Source organism: Tamandua tetradactyla, chromosome 18, assembly GCF_023851605.1.
Source record: "Tamandua tetradactyla isolate mTamTet1 chromosome 18, mTamTet1.pri, whole genome shotgun sequence".
Classification (NCBI taxonomy): Eukaryota; Metazoa; Chordata; class Mammalia; order Pilosa; family Myrmecophagidae; genus Tamandua; species Tamandua tetradactyla.
In genome coordinates, this window is record NC_135344.1 from 12145047 (window position 1) to 12165729 (window position 20683).

Here is a 20683-nt window from a genome sequence, read left to right on the forward strand (position 1 = left end):
GGAAGGACATGGAATAAAGAGCACGGTGAAAGAAATTGTACAGGAGGAAGGCTGCTGCTACAAGTGAGAAGAAAGCTGAGGAGGGTTGTGTGTGTGGATAAATATGTAGGCGTGGGGGAGAAATGTTGAGGAATCTCACTTCTAATAGTTGTAATTTTTTTTTAATCTAGTAGTGGGTAGGGCCATTCACTATGAAGGGACTGGCATAGGAGTGAGACAGGTTGGTTTTGAGCCTGGGCAGGGTTGCATGTGCCGGAAGGGGAAACTGACTGAAGTTAGGCAGAGCTTTACTGAAGGCGGAGGTAGACATCTGCAGTGACACTGGTCCCTTTGGTTGTGTGGTTTTCAGTCTGAAGTGATTCAGGGAAGAGGAGCAGACAATGTGAGTGATTTGTATTTATTATGTATTTATACTTAAAAGACATTAGCAACTGTTTGTTTGTTTGTTTGTTTTGAGTGCATGGTCTGGGAACCAAGCCCACAAGAACATTTTTAATGCGGTCGCTTGGATAACTGTGATGGTGACCTGGGAGAAATATGCAGTTATACAAATATTGTTTAGGTTTTGGTATTAAGTTTTGTGTTTCTAAACTTTAAAAGCAGCTGAATGAAAAGATGTATAACAATTATGATGTTTAAAGATGTAATATACCTAATGATGGAAGAGGCAATGATAAAAGTTAATAGTTGTCAATTTTAGAAGTCTAAAGCTTTGTATAAGCAAAGAAATGTCAGATTTTATGCAGAATTTTACTCCACAAAGATATATTTTTCCAGGAATTATATCTTTGGTTCCATGCCCAGTGCCCTAATTTGATGAATTTTTCTTTCTGACAAGAAATGTTTTCTTGATTGCTTTATTTCTGACAATTTTGTCTAACATCTTTGTCAAACTCATTAAAACCATTTTTTTTTTCTTTTGGGTGCATGGTCCGGGAATCTAACCCAGGTCTCCTGTGTGGAAGGCTAGCATCTACCATTGAACCACCCATGCACCCAACCCTTTTTTCCTTTTAGTTTAACTTTCTGAAAAAAACAAATAATTTTAGCCAATTAAAAAGTCATTTGATTTTTTAATGACACTGAATGATTTAAAATATAGCTTTAATAATGCCAATTAAACTCATTTAAATTATGCGGTTTTTCTTTCTAACCTTTATATATATATATATATATATATATATATATATATATATATAATCTAATGTAATATACATATTATAAATATGTAATATATGTTATATTGGGTAGCAATACCAAAATCCATTCATATATTTTTCAGTGTAATAATTGTTTTTTATATCATATACCTAGCCAGTCTTTTAATTATGTTTTCCTTGAAAAGTCTTGTTTTGGGTAGGGAATTTTTCTGCTGTTTTCACCCAGTCCTACTTTTCTGATAGAGTAAGTTACAAGTAGCCCTTAACAGCCATGAAGACAGCCCAGTAAGCTCATTCTACTTTTCTGTGTCTGATCCTAACCCCCACCCTTTATTTCCACAGGAAGTGCTTGGAACTTTTTTACGTTTTCCAAACACAACTGGCTCTGAAACTGCTCCAGTGTCTGAGAGTGACAGATGCTCCCCATTTCTATGGCTTGCCTTCCCTTGAGCGGACCTTAAGAGGGATGGCTCACCTCACATCGGTTCCGGGATGGAGCGCACATTCCCCTCTCACCAAGCCTCTCGAAGTTTGTATGAAGTACTTGTCAGGCCTCCTTGAGGTGAGTAAAAATAACCAACTTTATAACAGTAATAATATCACCCTGCCAAGAAACGTGGTTTACTGCTTATACAGATCACTTTAGGCATGATATGAAGTACATTATGTATATTACTGTAATTAATGTAGTTTGCTATTCGTTATTCAATTCATCATAATGGTAAAATAGTTTAATGATTTTTATTAACAAATATGTCAGTAAGATCACTTTTATAAATGTTCCCATTTTGAAGAAAAGTAAACCAAGGCATAACTTTAAGCCTCTTCATTAGAGTAATCTGTTTACTTACTTTGTTTAAGCTTTTTATTTGTAAAATACAAAAGATGTAGAAAATACACAAAACATAAATATGTAGCTCAGTGAAAGCTGACCACATAGTGAATACCTGTAAACCCCCCCCCGCCCAGTCTAAGACGAGAACATTGCCACAGCCCCCAGTCTTCATTCCCCGAAAGGTTTATGTCAACAGTGATTTTTGTTGTGTTCACTTCATTGCATTTTTTTGTTAGTTTTACCACTTAAGCATGTGTCCATTATAAAATAATTCCTCATTGTTTTTTGCTTTGTTTAAGTGAAATTATGTGTCTGGCGCTTCTTTCAACATTATGCTTATAAGATTTCTTCATTTTGCTACCTGTAGGTGAAGTTAGTTTTTCACTTATATATAATGTTCTCGGTACTACAGTGGCTTTGCCAAGTGAATATACTAAAACAATGAAGGACATTTGTTTTTTCTTTTTCTTTGAGCTTAGGACTATTTTGTAATACAGCTGCTATGAACATTCTTGCACTGTCTCTTAGTGAAAATGTGTACGTTGTATCTTTTCTGAAAATTTATTTTTTAACTGTCCATGATATAAGGATTTATATTTTGATTTTATTGTATTGTCCATGTACCCAGCGATAATTGTTTCCAATCTCACAGAAAAGGTTTTTAATATTTCACCTTTAGGTCTGCTGTTTGTGGTGAAGTTTTTTTTCAAGTAATTAAAGAAAAATCAGATTAAGGAAGTTTTCTTCTAGTCCTACTTTGCTAAGAGCTTTTATAAAATCACAAAGGTATATTGCTTTTCCTGACATCTTTTGAGATAGTTATATGCTTTTTCTCCTATAATTCATTAAAGTTATTACTTATATTGATTGATTTTAAAATGTTGAACAACCTTACATTTCTGAAAACATTCAAGTAGGTTGTGATGTGTTATTCTTTTGACATATTAATGAATTTAGTCTCTTAGTGCTATTTTCTACACTTGATCTTAGCCAAAAGGCCGAGAAGCGATAGTGCTATTTTCTTATATAAAAAATGTTGTTAGAATTATTGCAACTATCTTTTTTCTCATAAAACTTTTGTCAGGTTTTAATATGAAAATTGTCAACCTTTCTAAAATTTATAACTTTTTTTTCTTTATATTATTTTATCTTCTTCTCTTCTTTGGAATAATTTATTTGAAATGGCATTATTTCTTCCTTAAATGTTTGGTAGTATTTGATGGTGAAGCAGTTTGGATCTTGAGGTTTTTTTGGGAGGAAGATTTTAAATTATGAAATGAATATTTTTAATAGATTTAGAATTATTTAGATATCACATTTCCTTTTGTGCCAGTCTTTGTTATGGTTTTCAGCTAAAATTTGCTGAAAATTCAGATAAAATTTGCTGTAAAATTATTCATCAAATCCTCTGATTTTTAAAATGTCTACTGGATCTTTGATGAGATCCCATTTCATTCAGATATTAAGGTAGAGACTTACCTTACTGATTTTCTAGCCTTTATCAGAAATGCTCTTTCCCCTCTAAGGAGCTGCAGCAGGTAAGTGCTCTAACATTACTGTTGTTGTCATCTGCCCTTTTTTGCCTCCATGTCACCCGGCACAAAGGCACAAGATACTCAGGGAACCAGCACCTCTGGCTGCTCTTGCTTTTGCTGATTATGTAAGGCAGTAAAACTATGTGAATCTAAAATGTCTCACTGGTTGCTTGCTGGTCAAAACTGTCTGCCTTGTTTTGCTTTGAAAGATTCAATGATAGCCAGAGGTTGGGATCCTTAATTGTATTAGGACTTCAGGAAAGGGTCTTGGAGGAGTCAGTGTGCAGTTAGGTTTTTGTTGTTGTTGTTGTTTTGTCTTTTATAGAAAGTAGGATTTACTTTCACATTTAAGGTTGAACACAAATACATGTTTCAGAAATATTTAAATACATTGTCAGTAGATTTAACTTATTAAACACAGAAAAATCCAAGCCCACCAGCAAATACACATTTTCTTACTTCCAGAGCACCTGGTACTCTCCCAGGCCATTTTAGCATCCAATGCAGGGGTTCACATTGATTAGGCATAGCTCACATAGGGTTGATCGCAATTAATTAAGTATATATCATATATACTTCCAGGGATCTGACAAAACGTCAGCTTGGAAGGAGGTAAAGTTGTTGGCTTATCATTTATGAGCTAGAGATAAAATCATTAAACAGCTGTTAGTTATAGCTCTCTGCAGTGATGACTTAGAAGGTAAAAAAGGTCTTTGTTGTTCAGGTGTCTTATTTCTAAAGTGGTTCCTTAAAAATTTTAAATTTTAAATTTTAAATCATGAACAGTTTCAAATGTATATACATATAGAAAGAATTTGCAATGGTAGAGCCCATGTAACTATCACCCAGCTATCACCCACAGTTGTTAACCCATCAATATTGTTTCATTTTTCAGACATAATTTAAAATAATTACTTTGTGAAAACTCTGATTTGTGTCAAAGCCCCCCAAATTATCTGTACGTAAATGCTTTCATTAAATAACTTGGGCGTAATATGATTTATGGCCTCTTTTGTTGTAATCTGTCTTGCTACATAAGCTTCAAAAAACCCAAACTGAAAAGTAGACTCAATTATAAGATAGATTGGATTACATTGAAGGATTCTATGATGAATAAACATATTCAGAGTGCTTTGTTGGATAAATTGAAATGCTGTTTGTTGTTTTAGTGTAGATAAATAGTTTTGAGTGTTTTGATTTATGACAATTTTTTAATTCAAAATTATATTGGCACCTAAATATAGTTAACATTCTGTTCTATTAAAAATTTGTGAATTACATAATCTTTTGTCTCCAAATTCTTTTTTGTTTAAGAGTTGAAAAGCTATAAAAGTTCTTGTTCATTTAGTTAATAAATATGTACTGAACCCCTATTTGTAGGACTATGTAGGAGGGAAGCATAAATGTATGATTTATACAGAAATAATCCAGGAGAGTTATATATTTCTGAGGATTTTTAAAAGTCAGGCGGATGGACTTTTCCCCAACCTCCTGTGGCCTAGCTTCCCATGTTTGTTCTGATTCCATCTCTCAATTAAAGGCTTGTTCCTACAATTGAGGAACACTTCTTTGTTGTTGATGGTAATTTCTCAAATCTCTTAGATATATGGAGGAGAAAAAAAGATGAGAACCAAAGATTTAACTAATAAACATATACTTGAATGTGCACTAGAAATCTGATTGGTTAGAAGTGAGGAAAATGTCAACTTAAATTAACCATAATTCTAGAAAATCCAGCTTAAGCCTGGCAGTCAATAAGGGTGTTAGAGTGAGCAATTTCTGTGTATACTTTCCAACAAGATGATTTGTAGATTCTTTGACTTGAGTGAGAGTTTAAAGAATACTGTAACTTTTTGAAACACGTTATAATCATCTTCTAAATCTTCTAAATCTCAAAAATATCCTAAGATGATACTACAAATGCTTTGTCCGAATTTCCAAAGGGAAAGTTTTTTAAACTAAGAATATTTTACCTTTATGTGGTTAAGATTCAATTCAGACAAGTCAGTAGAATATTTATATTCATCTTTCTGTACCAGAGTAAAAGCATCATGAAATTGTTCACATTTGTTTTTCAGGTGATTACTTCTTTTTACGTGGAGCGTGGAGGAAACGCTATGTCCTTCATGGGAAAAGGTGTCACAAAGAGCACAGTTCTTTGCTTGCTTCACTTATCCCACGAGATGATGGCGCAGGCCCCGAGCATGGTGAGAGGATTACAAGCTGCTTGGTCTGAGCAGTAACTTGGAAATGAATGTGTTGTAACTAACAATTTCAAGCCGAAAAGCTCATTGCATGTAACTGTTTCTTTTGACTTTTCTTTTTGGGAGACAAAAAATGTTTTTTAACTAAGAGCTTCTTAGAAGTTGTATGTTACATAATTCTGAAGTTTGTTTGACATTTAATTTGATTGAGCTATCTATGCACTAAAATGCTATGCTTTTTCTAAACCTTGGGAAAATAGTTAAAGAAAAATTATTTTTTTTAACATTTTAAGGAAAAGTTGAGATTTTTGTTTGCCTTGTTTTGGGTAAATAATAGATTAAAACCAAGTCTTGAATGCATTTTTACTTAATCTTTAAAAATTTAGTTATTTTTAAACTCTCTCTAATTTATTCTTTGAGCCTTACCTAAAGTGTTTCTGTTCCCCATTTTGTTTTTGTAGGATTGGATGTCACTTTGGTTTTTGCCTTTGGGTAGTCACTGTGAGGAACATGGTCCCATTCAACAAGGATTGGCTTGGTTGATTCCATTATGGGTTGATCGGGACCCAGAGGTCAGTGTGAAGGAGAATTAATCTGTTTTTTATAGATTTTAAAAAACAAAATGAAGCAAGACATATGTACATATTCATGTTTTCCAAAATGAGACTACTTTTATGGCTATACCTTATATTTTACTTCCCTCCTTTCCAATCAAGATCATTAGAAGATAGATTGAAAATATATGAAAGAATATAGAATCTATCACTTTCAGAAAGAATAGTGAAAAATTATTGGAAGAACCCAATGAATTTTTCAAACAATTTAAAAGGATAGCTGAGAATTAAGTTAAAAAGCAAAGTGATATTTGTCATTTAAGAGAACAGTACCATTTCAGTGCAAATTTTTCCAGTTTTAGCCATTTGTCCACTAATTTCAAGCAGGAAAGGATTACATTCTATTTTAATAAAAGCCCTTGAATTGCAAAAATACTATTTAACCTAAAATTAAAGATTACATTATTTAGGTATATTGAACTAGAACTCATTGCTTGATTATTTTAAGAATGCATTATTTTTTGTTATGCTGTATGTCATTGAAACTATATTTTGGGATTGGAATTCAGAAGTTCACCAAAATGCATAGCTTCAGCAGCAACAGTGTAAGGGTAAACATACTACAATGTATCAATCTTACTTTAAGGGTTTTTCTTTCTTTCTTTTTTTTTTTTTTTTCATGGGCAGGCATCGGGAATCGGACATGGGTCTCTGTCATGTCAAGCGAGAACTCTGCCACTGAGCCACCATTGCCCACCCAAGCATTTTTCTTTTAAAGTAATTTTAGAGAAAATATTAAATGCGTTGTAAAAAGATAATTCAGTCACTTCTTTGTTTTAAAGCCTTTTCAAAAATTTTTAAACTGCTTATTTTGAAGAAACACTAACAAATTAAGAAAGTTTTAGAATACTGTAATAGGTACTCTCTTTAAGATGAAGAAAATGAATCGGAATCGTGTTCTTTAAAGATATGTAAGCTCTATACTTTCCCTAGAAAAAGGCTTGTGAACTATAACTTTTATACTTTTTATTTATACCTGGTTTCACGTTTTTGGGACATTTGGTTTTACTAAACAGTTTTTTCTTCTTGCTATATGATTGTTTGCTTGAAGCATCAAAAACGTACAGAGCACTATCATCTACAAGCGTCCAATGCTGTAATTATAAAAATATGATATTTTACATACCAGGACTATTAAGAAGAATTCATGTGAAGAAATAAGATACTTTAGTTTGACACCTTCCTCTTTAATTTGAATAGGTGAGATTCACATCACTCGGATTAGGCTCAGCGCTAACCACCCTAGAAGCTGGCTGTGTGGCCTTAGCAAACAGTTGTCAGAACATTTCTGGTGGGCTGTGGGGAACTGCGGTGAACATCCTTCTGGACCATTCGGAATGTAGTATGGTGCGCCGAGAGGTATGGCTGTCCACTTAGCCCCTGCCCCCTTATTTTTCCCTTAGAAATCCAATCTGTTCGCTTTCAACTCTTTATTTAATGTGATGGACTAACCACTGACCATTATCTCTCCTACCTGCCAAAAACCTTTAAAAGTGCCAAAAACCACTTGAAATGGCAGTAGGAATAAGAAAGGTATTAACTCAAAATGAAAACCAGAGTTCTTTATTATGATTAGATCAAAGTAGAATGTGGTATATCTTAAAAATCACTCTTCTGTTTCATAACACATTGAAAAAAAGTTTATGTAAAAAATTACTTTTATATTAACCTCAGTCTTTGTGAGTCTCCTAAATCCTATTTTAATTTTTGTAAATAGTTTATGGTTTTCTTTTAACTATTACTTTTATCAAAGTGATAAATCATGCAGATAGTTTAAAATCAATAATCAAATAGTACTTATGGACTGGTGAAGAAAACAGCAACTCCTGGACCCAGTGTTAGCCGGTCCCTAGTTCCAGACTCCAAGGCTATAGTCTCCTTGTTTCTTGCCTCCATATTTCTAAATAGTAATGCTTTAACTTATGGTTCACTCTTGATTTATCAACTTAAAATCTTGTCCGTTGATTTCCAGTTAAGATAGTTAAAAATTTGACTCTTAGAATCTTGCCTATTACCCTGTCATTTTCCCACTATAGTTAAATCATAATCTTGCATTAAATAGACAATCAGCTTTCATAGTAGTATGATTATTTAATTTGATCCTTTTCAAGGCCTGTTATTTCAAGGTATTACTTCAAGGTAATTAGGATATTGGTGATTTGTATTTATAGTTAGCAAGTTTTTATTGCAAGGAGTTTATGTGAGAGAGGAAAGAGAGAATGTGTGTGTGTGAGAGAGAGATATCTGTAATGGGGTAATAGAAACTTGAAACTATATTTCTTAAATGCTGTCAGAATAGTTTATATTATACATATCATTTTTTTGGAAATACTTAATTCTGAAATAGGAAAAAATATATTTCGTGATGAAATAATCTCATTCCCTATTAGGTCATCATCTTATCTAACAAGAAATACAATTGAACAGGTTTCATAATGACCTCCTGGAATGTGTAATTGATCAGGGATATGTTCTTTGTTTTAAATCATGGTGTATTGGTTATTTCAGAGGTGGCAGCAAGATGGCAGCATTGACATTTTTTTATTTTCAGGCTGCATTCATTCTTCAGAATCTCCTTGTAATTCCAATGCCTACGGAAATCATAAAGGATTATACTTGGCAGGTAAGTCACTTAAAGAATTATCAACATAGTAGATATTTGAGATTAATTGGTGATAAAGGTTCAGCATATGTATATTTCACTACTGATGAAACAAGCCATATATAAAGTGTAAAAAAGAGTGTAGAAACTTTCTTAAGCTTGATGAGAGTTAAAAATTCTCCATGGTGCTAAATTATTTTACACAATAACAATAGCTAACATTGTGTGTACTAAGTACTAGATACTCTTATAGATCTTAACACATATTAACTTGTAATTATTTGAGTTGTGAACTATTATTTTCCTCATTTTAAAGGAAGTTGAGCCTTTTCGCAGTTGTACTCTAGAGCCTGGCTCTCACCCACCTCACTGGATTGCCTCTCTCATTTAATAATAATAACAATAGACAGATTTGTTTATAACTACATTTGCACTGATATTAACACCTCTTTTTCTTTGTTGCTAATACACAATATCATAATTGATCTTTCTTTGGTTTATATTGGATTAATTTTTTATTTCATGCTCTGAATATGAAATCAGTAAATATTTACCTAACATTCTTATAGCCCATTGCTTTTTAAATATTTAGAGGATGCAAAAATGCTCTCATTGGGAAGATGAGATATGCTCTTTCTCTATCTTTTTGCCTATCCACATGTATTTTCTGAAAGTATCTATTTATCATAATGTTACACCTCACTCTCCAGGACCCTATATAAATTTGACGTTTATTTTTAAGTTTTCACTGGAACACTTCCTTGGAGAAGTTACTGAATCAAGCCCAGCTGTGCTGAAGGCAACTTTGAGGCAGCGGCTGTCAAAGCCCAGACTGCATTTAACTCTGGAATGTTAGCTCTGCCAGTTATTGTGAACCCCAGGCCACTTTCTACTGGTTTCTAGTCATTTGTTCAGTATTGCCTTTTGAGCATTCTCTGTTTTAATAAAACCTTAGGAATAAAAAAGGAATATAATAATATTATTATTATTATATTAATAATAGTTAATATGATATTAATAATAGTGATATTAAAAATATAGTAGTTTTAGTGTCTAATATCCAAAAATTGGAATTTAAAAGATATTGTTTTGATTCAAATACAAGTCATTTCTAGTCCCATTATTAAACTAGTGACATCTGTTGACATCTAGTGATGGCTTGGGATATATTGGCCATGTAGTTTTTTATTGTTGAGGTTAATATTATTGTTCTTGTTTGCTAGCTGCTGGAATGCAGCACACCAGAAATGGATTGGCTTTCAATAAAAGGGGATTTATTTAGTTAACATATAGTTCTTCAAAGGAAAAGCAGCTAACTTTCAACTGAGGTTCTTTCTTATGTGGGAAGGCACAGGGCAATCTCTGCTGGCCTTCTCTCCAGGCTTCTGGGTTCCAATAACTGCAGATATAATCAGCAACAGATGAGGTTCACATGCCATTGACTTGTGTCCACAGCAATAGAACTAGGCACCTTCACCTAGCCAAGTTGACACCTGAGAACCTAACTACCACAATTATATAAAGGCAAGAATAATGAGATTATATTCAAGCCTTTGGGACATTAAATTATAATATAAAACTATTTGTAGAAACATTTAGATTTTTCTTTTACAAATTAAATAATAAACAGCTTCTATTTTTTTCTGGTGACATGGCTTACTACAACTTATTGGTTTTATTATTCTCCAACTCTTCATCAAGGAATTTATTTTCCACTGAAAAGTTGAAGTGGTGTTCTTAAGTGAGCTTTTGATGTCTTTTGCCTTGCTTAAATGGGCTCAGTTCAAAAAGTTTGAAAGCCACTTCATTTCCAAATGGTACTTGATGATGAAACTTTTGTCTGGTATTAAACAAAATTAGAAAAATAAGAGTAGTCTTGTGTGCTTTTAATAAACTCAGATTTTCTTCCTCTCATAATTTTTAAAAAAATCTTTTATTAGTTATTATTGCTTCTTTTTTAAATTAAATTTGCTCACTTAGCAGTTTAAGTAGGTAGCAACCCAACATTTGCCCCCCCAGTTTTAAAAAATTTGATGGTACTTTAAATCCCAAAGTACAAACAACTTCTCCATAACTGACAGGGTTTCCTTTTTATTGTTGGTGCTAGAAAGTTCAGAGCCCTTCTATGTCAAATGTGGCTCTTCTGGCATATATTTTTTAGCCTTATTCCTGGAACCACCTTTTTCATACATTCAATTTTTTTTTTATCCCAGTTGTATTTTTACTATCATGTTATAATTTACCTATCCTTGTCAAAGACCTTAAACCTAAGCAAAATGAGACATAAATCATTTAAAACATTTTTTTTATTTTAAAAAGGATTAAAGTAACACTTTTACTAACCACTTCAATCCATTTTAATCATTGTCTTCTCTGAAAGACCCTAGCATTTAATGTTTATGTCATTAAATTAGATTCTTTTCACATATTACCTATGCTGCCTCACTTTATTTTTTTACCACTTAAATAATCTTCCTAAGTAATTTGCATATTTGTGTAGATTGAACCCCAGCATCCCAAAGAGGTACGTGGAGGCCAGGTCACTGCTGAGTGCAAGAAGCCCACTCTGGTACTTCAAGCCTTATCTTAATACAGCCTTTTTAGATCCAGGGCAATTCTTTTAAAGAAGGATGTTTATAAATACTGGTCTGTCTTTGTTTTGTAGTCAAATTCTGCTTCACCCAATGATAACATCCTTCTTTCAGGAAGAGGAAACTAAATCAGTATCCAAGCAACCCTAAGCTATATTGCAATGCCCAGCTGTTGAGCATCTGTAAATTGGTTTCCCACAACTGAATGAAATTAAACTCTTAAATCTGGATGGTTCTTATGCTAATTGTCATCAGTCCATTTCTCTGCAAATTTAATAATCACAATAGAATTTTAGAATTGGTTATAATATGGATTGTTTATGTAGTTTTTCAGTTCCTTTCTGTAAACATTTGTTGAGCACATAAATGTTGGGGATTCTTAAGAGGATTTAGTGGCTCTGGTGCTTGTGGTCCACAGAGAAAGATGAACACAAAGGCAGGAACATTATAAAGTAGCATATGCTTGGTGATGGTTGCACTTTGCACTATTGCAGGACATTAATTTTTTTGGAATATCCTCCAACTTAGGTTTGTCAGATGTTTCCTCATTCGTAGATATAGATTATATATTTTTGGCAGAAAAGACATAAATATGATGTTGTATTCTTCTCAGTGAATCCCCTCAGAAGACATATCTCTTTGTCCCATTACTGATGATATTAAGTTTGATTACTTGGTTAAAGTACTGTCTGCCTGCTTTCTCCATGGTAGATTTATAGGTTTTCCTTTTGTGTGGAGACATTTTGAGAATGTGTAAGTATCTGTTTCTCATCATAGTTTCTTTTACTAGTGTTTTTTTTTTTTTCTTGCACTAGTTTTAACTTCCATTCATGATACTGGTCCCAAACAATTATTACATAATGTCTGCCAAATGACAATTTTCTAATTCTCTCATTCCTGCTACATTTATTTGATTCTACTCTAAGGAAAAGCTTTCCTTTCTCAGTCATTTGTATTTATGTCTGTCTGTATGTATAATGCATGTATTCATGCATTCATTCAACTATGGACTGCTGGGTTTATTTCATGCCATATAATCTGCCATACCATTATTTCTTTTGATGTTCAGATTGTCCCAGATTTGGTTGGGGGGTGCCCCTTCATAATGGCTTGTGTATCCCTTTGACCTGTATTCCTCATTCTTTGAGTATGTCCTTCTTTCTGGCATAGCAAGGTCTTTCCCAGCTCCAGCTCTTGAAATCAGATTTTTGTCCAAAGACCCTTGATTCCATCCAGTGGAGAATGGGTTTAGAGAGCAAGATCTGGCTTCTAGATATGCTTATTATTCCTGGGAAGTCATTGTTCCTGCTTCTGTGTCTCCTTCATGAACAGAGCTAGTGTCTCTGTCTCTTTGTTTGTGTGTTATTTTAGATAGATAGTTGACCATTTTATAGTTATAGTATTTATCATTTTCATATTGATAGATTAATATACACATTTTATCTTTTAATGTGTTCATTATGAATCATCATTAATACTAATTTCATAAAACAGTAAATCGTGTCAGAAAAGCAGTATCATTTTAGTATTCATAATTTATATACAGAAAGATTTCTGATGTCATTGGGGTCATTTTTTCTAGTCTGTGAATTGCATTGTACCATTTAAAAATTTTGATATATGTCAAAAGGATTTCTTTTTCTTGAAAGAATTAATTCTCTTGTTCTTAAGATGTAAATTCTAAGTTTGCTTCTAGTTATTTTGCAATCATACATAATGTGTTTATGAGCACTGTGGTACTGGAAGTAAAATACATGTTTTAAAGTTAATATTCTTTATTGCATCTTTGAGAGCAGTATTTTCAAATTAATTGGCACTTTCTGTGACAAAATTAATTTTATGTTTTCTTTACAAATTCATTTCGAATAGCACCTGGTGATTTGAGGACCTTTCTTTCTACAGTCCTTTTCCGCTCTCCCTGCCAAGGCTGGTAAGGATATAGACATCTTTAGACAGAGCACTTGGACTGTGCTAATTTCTTTACTATGCCAGAAGACAGTCCTATGAATTACTGATAGATTGTAGAGCAGAACCGAGTGCCTACATGAAAGAATCCATTGTGCTGGCTCTTGTACCATCAGTCAAGGCTTGAGTGAGACCATCTTTTGTGCATATGCTGGGCTTTGCTCCATTGCCGTGAGGAAAACTATGCTGATGAGATGCCGTCACCACCAGGAAACCTGGCTTGTGAATAATGAGGATTCCGACTTCCTGCTTCATTAAAAAATAATAAGTAATGGTTATGTAATATGCACATATTCCGGATCATCTGATTTTATTTTTGAGAAGTCAAAAAATATTTTGAAAGAACTTATTGTTTGAAGTTTTTAGAAAAATTGTTTTTTCAAGTGATAATCACAGATGGTTAAAAAAGAGCTTCTACTGGAATTTACTACCCCTGTCCATTAACAGAGGCAGTTTTGCCTCTTTCTGATTTTAATTTGTCAGGCACTAGAAATTAGCTAATTAAATTTAACTAACAAGTGATAACTAAATGCTTGTAATAATAGGCTTGTTCCTTTCTTCATTGATGCATAAGGATTTAGCTCATTGCATCATTCCTGCTGATTGAGTTCTATCACTGTTTGTAGTTTCTCCACTGGACCCCCCTGCCGTTTGTGGTTTTGCTGCCTATGTACTGCATCTCTTGACCCCCACCTAGAAGATGAGTAAGATGTGGCTAAGGTGTTCCTACCCTTTCCTGAGTCTCTCCTCTCTACTTCTTACCAGTTTTACCTTTACTTTTGCCTTTTGAGGGTTGAGTATGTTTACATTCTCTTTTGCAGTCTGAATTTGCCTATAGGTTGTTTCTAAACATTGAAAAATGGTAATTTACCTCAGAGCCACTTAGTAGTAGGCTATGGTGTTCCTCAGAGAAAAGTGTTCCTAGTATTATATACATTTGTGTGTGTCTGTGTGTAGGATTTAAAAAAGTGATATGGGTGATTTTTTTCTTGGAGTTAAGTTTTTTCTTGTATTGTGAATCCATATGATATCTCAAGTTTTTCTAAGCTCTTAATTATCCTGTCTTTTCAGTTAGGGCCCATTTTCCTAGAAACCATCCTCAGGATGACTGGACTTACAACTAATAATATTCATGGAAGAAAAACTTCATGAGTTCTTTCATATTCAAAAATGTCTTTAATGTTACTGGATTGATAGTTTGGCTAGTCACCAGATATTAGGTTGAAAATCGTTTCTTATAGAATTTTGCTCCACAGTCTTCTAGCATCCAGTGCTACCAATACCCGTCTGATTCTTTTTCCTGAATGGTTTCTTTTAGCATATTTTCTTTATTCTTGATGTTCCAGAATTCTATGATGATTTTTTTTTTCCTCTTGCTTGCCACTCCTTAAGCTCCTTAATTTGATGACTTGGAAGTTCTATGTCTTTTTAGCTTGGACAAGTTTTTTCATATTTATTTCTTTTAAACATAACTTTTCATTTTTCTTTGTTTTGGTCTTTCTTCGAATCATAGGAGTCTCCCATTTTAGGCCTCTTGAATGGGTCTCTCTGTCTCCTTTTCTTTTATATTTTCCATCTCTTAGTCTTTCCTACATTCTTTTCTGAGATAATTCTTGATATCTTCTAACCCTTCTCTTGAATTTTTTGAATTTAATAATTTTATTTTTGCTTTTTAAGAACTTTGTTCGATTTTGTGATTACTCATCTTTCTTAGCATCTTGTCCTTATTTTGTGAATATAATATCCTTTTCAATCTCTCATAATTCCAGTTGGAGTGTTTTTTTTTATTTTTAGTTTTATTTTATATTTTTTATATATTTATAGTTTTAGTGGTTTTCTTCAGTATTCAAAGTTATCTCTGTTGATTCTTAACCCCTTTTTTCTTTGCTTAATTTTCGTTTTGCAAGCCCTCTGTTATTATCTGACTCATCTTATTTTCCTTGTGTTTAATTAAGCTAATATCCATGTTGATCGGAAGCCCTTTATTCGCAGGATTAGCAGATCAGAAGCCAATTCTTAAACTGAGGCTTCACTGCAGTATCAAAATCTAAAACCCTCTCTGGTTCTATTGGGAAAATTTGCCTCCATTTCAGCTCCAGATTCCCCTTCATGTATTCTGTAGCTTTTTCTTTAGTGCTTTGTAAAGCTGTAGCATTTTCAAATATTTCTGCCTTTGTTTTAAATTTCTCCCAATCAGCCAATAACTCATCTTGATTTTTTAATATTTATCCTTAGTGTTTTCTTCTTGTTCAGATAATCACCAACAAGTGTACACAGAAACACAGATACCCCCCTCTGTGTAAGTATAGATTAATACCCAAAGATTTTAACATAAATTAAGGGGATTATGGTATTGTTTTACAAAATGGATCATTTTATACACATTTCTGTGTCTTGCTTATTTTTTCTCCAATATTAGTGAAAATTTGTCTGTATCAACTGGTATAACTCATTAATTCCTTTTTAAAAATAACTATATAATCCACACATTATCATATTTTAGTCAGTTATTCTTATTTTGCTGGATTGATGGGTATTTTCACTTTGCCAGCTTCTGTAGTCAATACTATATTAAACATCTGAGTGAATTTTTTTTAACAAAATTTTTATTTCTATAAATTAGATTTGTAGGAACAGGCTTGCTGTATCAAAGGGTATAAATATTTTCACTTTAACAGATGCTCCCAATTTACTTTCCTCAAAACTTCACAATTCACATTTTGGTCAGCAATTTAGTTGTAAGATCTTTTTTACTAATGTTTACTTGACATCAGAAATAGGCTTAATGAAATTTAAGGTATGTAGATGTTACTGGAATCACACTATAAGTTTGCAAAATCCAGATCCTATAATGGACCTGGTAAAGTCTTTGGATCTTACTCCGGTTGTATCGTGAAACTACTGGGTTGTTTGAAAACATAGGAAATGACAGATATTTAAGAACGTCACTTTGGGTGTACTGTGGAATGTGAGTTATAATAGGGTCAGAGTAGAGGCAAGAAGATCATCTAGGAGACCAAGGCAAAGTCCAGGCGGGAGAGAATCATGACTTACAGTTTGGCATGAGTTAGAAAAAAGTGGATGGGGGTAATGAATATATATATATATTGGAGGTTGAGCCAACAAGATTTGTTGATGGATTGAATCTAGGGAATGAGAAAAAGGTGAGAAATCAAGAATAACTCCCAGGCTTTCTGGCCTGAGCATCTTTACAGATTGTGGTGCTGTTTACTGACCTGGAGAAGACCAAGACGGAAACAGATTTGAGAGTAAAATCAAGAGATGTGCTTTTAAATGTTTGAAGTACAAACTTTAGTGGAAATATAAAATGGCTGTATATATGAATCTGGGGAGTAAAGGCTTAATTTATGATAATGACAAAGTCTCATGTAGTGCTAATTATGCACCAGACACTGTGAATAGACATTTATTAACTCACTTTATCCTCATTACAACTCTATGAGATAGGTACAGTTATCCCCATCTTGTATATAAGGAAATGGACATGGAAGACATTTTTTTTTTTATTAATTAAAAAAAGAATTAATAAAACAATTAGAAATCATTCCATTCTACATGTACAATCAGTAATTCTTAATAACATCACATAGTTGCATATTCATCATTTCTTAGTACATTTGCATCGATTTAGAAAAAGAAATAAAAAGACAACAGAATAAGAATTAAAACAATAATAGAAAGAAAAAAAAAAAAAACCTATACCTCACATGCAGCTTCATTCAGTGTTTTAACATAATTGCATTACAATTGGGTAGTATTGTGCTGTCCATTTCTGAGTTTTTATATCCAGTCCCGTTGTACAGTCTGTATCCCTTCAGCTCCAATTATCCCTTCTCTTTTTTTTTTTTTTTTTAATTAACGGAAAAAAAGAAATTAACCCAACATTTAGAGATCATACCATTCTACATATGCAATCATTAATTCTTAACATCATCACATAGATGCATGATCATCATTTCTTAGTACATATGCATTGGTTTAGAAGAACTAGCAACATAACCGAAAAAGATATAGAATGTTAATATAGAGAAAAAAAATAAAAGTAATAATAGTAAAATCAAAACAAAACAAAACAAAACAAAACAAAAACCTATAGCTCAGATGCAGCTTCATTCAGTGTTTTAACATGATTACTTTACAATTAGGTATTATTGTGCTGTCCATTTTTGAGTTTTTGTATCTAGTCCTGTTACACCATCTGTATCCCTTCAACTCCAATTGGCCATTATCTTACCCTGTTTCTACCTCCTGCTGGACTCTGTTATCAAGGACATATTCCAAATTTATTCTCGAATGTCTGTTCACATCAGTGGGACCATACAGTATTTGTCCTTTAGTTTTTGGCTAGACTCACTCAGCATAATGTTCTCTAGGTCCATCCATGTTATTACATGCTTCATAAGTTTATCCTGTCTTAAAGCTGCATAGTATTCCATCGTATGTATATACCACAGTTTGTTTAGCCACTCTTCTGTTGATGGAGATTTCGGCTGTTTCCATCTCTTTGCAATTGTAAATAACGCTGCTATAAACATTGGCGTGCAAATGTCCATTTGTGTCTTTGCCCTTAAGTCCTTTGAGTATATTCCCAGCAATGGTATTGCTGGGTTGTATGGCAATTCTATATTCAGCTTTTTGAGGAACCGCCAAACTGCCTTCCACAGTGGTTGCACCATTTCACATTCCCACCAACAGTGGATAAGTGTGCCTCTTTCTCCGCATCCTCTCCAGCACTTGTCATTTTCTGTTTTGTTGATACTGGCCATTCTGGTGGGTGTGAGATGATATCTCATTGTGGTTTTGATTTGCATTTCTCTAATGGCCAGGGACATTGAGCATCTCTTCATGTGCCTTTTGGCCATTTGTATTTCCTCTTCTGATAGGTGTCTGTTCAAGTCTTTTTCCCATTTTGTAATTGGGTTAGCTGTCTTTTTGTTGTTGAGATGAACAATCTCTTTATAAATTCTGGATACTAGACCTTTATCTGATATATCATTTCCAAATATTGTCTCCCATTGTGAAGGCTGTCTTTCTACTTTCTTGATGAAGTTCTTTGATGCACAAAAGTGTTTAATTTTGAGGAGTTCCCATTTATTTATTTCCTTCTTCAGTGCTCTTGCTTTAGGTTTAAGGTCCATAAAACCGCCTCCAGTTGTAAGATCCATAAGATATCTCCCAACATTTTCCTCTAACTGTTTTATGGTCTTAGACCTAATGTTTAGATCTTTGATCCATTTTGAGTTAACTTTTGTATAGGGTGTGAGAGATGGGTCTTCTTTCATTCTTTTGCATATGGATATCCAGTTCTCTAGGCACCATTTATTGAAGAGACTGCTCTGTCCCAGGTGAGCTGGCTTGACTGCCTTATCAAAGATCAAATGTCCATAGATGAGAGGGTCTATATCTGAGCACTCTATTCGATTCCATTGGTCGATATATCTATCTTTATGCCAATACCATGCTGTTTTGACCACTGTGGCTTCATAATATGCCTTAAAGTCAGGCAGTGCGAGACCTCCAGCTTCGTTTTTTTTTCCTCAAGATGCTTTTAGCAATTCGGGGCACCCTGCCCTTCCAGATAAATTTGCTTATTGGTTTTTCTATTTCTGAAAAATAAGTTGTTGGGATTTTGATTGGTATTGCATTGAATCTGTAAATCAATTTAGGTAGGATTGACATCTTAACTATATTTAGTCTTCCAATTCATGAATACGGTATGCCCTTCCATCTATTTAGGTCTTCTGTGATTTCTTTTAGCAGTTTTTTGTAGTTTTCTTTATATAGGTTTTTTGTCTCTTTAGTTAAATTTATTCCTAGGTATTTTATTCTTTTAGTTGCAATTGTAAATGGGATTCGTTTCTTGATTTCCCCCTCAGCTTGTTCATTACTAGTGTATAGAAATGCTACAGATTTTTGAATGTTGATCTTGTAACTGCTACTTTGCTGTACTCATTTATTAGCTCTAGTAGTTTTGTTGTGGATTTTTCCGGGTTTTCGACGTATAGTATCATATTATCTGCAAACAGTGATAGTTTTACTTCTTCCTTTCCAATTTTGATGCCTTGTATTTCTTTTTCTTGTCTAATTGCTCTGGCTAGAACCTCCAACACAATGTTGAATAATAGTGGTGATAGTGGACATCCTTGTCTTGTTCCTGATCTTAGGGGGAAAGTTTTCAATTTTTCCCCATTGAGGATGATATTAGCTGTGGGTTTTTCATATATTCCCTCTATCATTTTAAGGAAGTTCCCTTGTATTCCTATCTTTTGAAGTGTTTTCAGCAGGAAAGGATGTTGAATCTTGTCAAATGCCTTCTCTGCATCAATTGAGATGATCATGTGATTTTTCTGCTTTGATTTGTTGATATGGTGTATTACATTAATTGATTTTCTTATGTTGAACCATCCTTGCATACCTGGGATGAATCCTACTTGGTCATGATGTATAATTCTTTTAATGTGTTGTTGGATACGATTTGCTAGAATTTTATTGAGGATTTTTGCATCTGTATTCATTAGAGAGATTGGTCTGTAGTTTTCTTTTTTTGTAATATCTTTGCCTGGTTTTGGTATGAGGGTGATGTTGGCTTCATAGAATGAATTAGGTAGTTTTCCCTCCACTTCGATTTTTTTGAAGAGTTTGAGGAGAATTGGTACTAATTCTTTCTGGAACGTTGGGTAGAATTCACATGTGAAGCCATCTGGTCCTGGACTTTTCTTTTTAGGAAGCTTTTGAATGACTAATTCAATTTCTTTACTTGTGATTGGTTTGTTGAGGTCATCTATGTCTTCTTGAGTCAAAGTTGGTTGTTCATGTCTTTCCAGGAACCTGTCCATTTTATCTAAATTGTTGTATTTATTAGTGTAAAGTTGTTCATAATATCCTGTTATTACCTCCTTTATTTCTGTGAGGTCAGTAGTTATGTCTCCTCTTCCATTTCTGATCTTATTTATTTACATCCTCTCTCTTCTTCTTTTTGTCAATCTTGATAGGGGCCCATCAATCTTATTGATTTTCTCATAGAACCAACTTCTGGTCTTATTGATTTTCTCTACTGTTTTCATATTTTCAATTTCATTTATTTCCGCTCTGATCTTTGTTATTTCTTTCCTTTTGCTTGCTTTGGGATTAGTTTGCTGTTCTTTCTCCAGTTCTT

At 33.4% G+C, this 20683-nt stretch overlaps 1 protein-coding gene across 3 annotated transcripts in view; it reads left to right on the top strand.

The window, feature by feature from the left end:
• The window catches only part of RTTN (rotatin), a 202798-nt gene that overhangs the window by 103452 nt on the left and 78663 nt on the right, over nucleotides 1-20683 (top strand). For all 3 annotated transcript variants that reach the window (XM_077135252.1, XM_077135253.1, XM_077135254.1), the window contains exons 28-32: nucleotides 1503-1722; nucleotides 5609-5737; nucleotides 6196-6306; nucleotides 7549-7707; nucleotides 8900-8971. In XM_077135252.1, the coding sequence (XP_076991367.1) occupies nucleotides 1503-1722; nucleotides 5609-5737; nucleotides 6196-6306; nucleotides 7549-7707; nucleotides 8900-8971 (691 nt within the window). The remainder of the gene's footprint in view (nucleotides 1-1502; nucleotides 1723-5608; nucleotides 5738-6195; nucleotides 6307-7548; nucleotides 7708-8899; nucleotides 8972-20683) is intronic.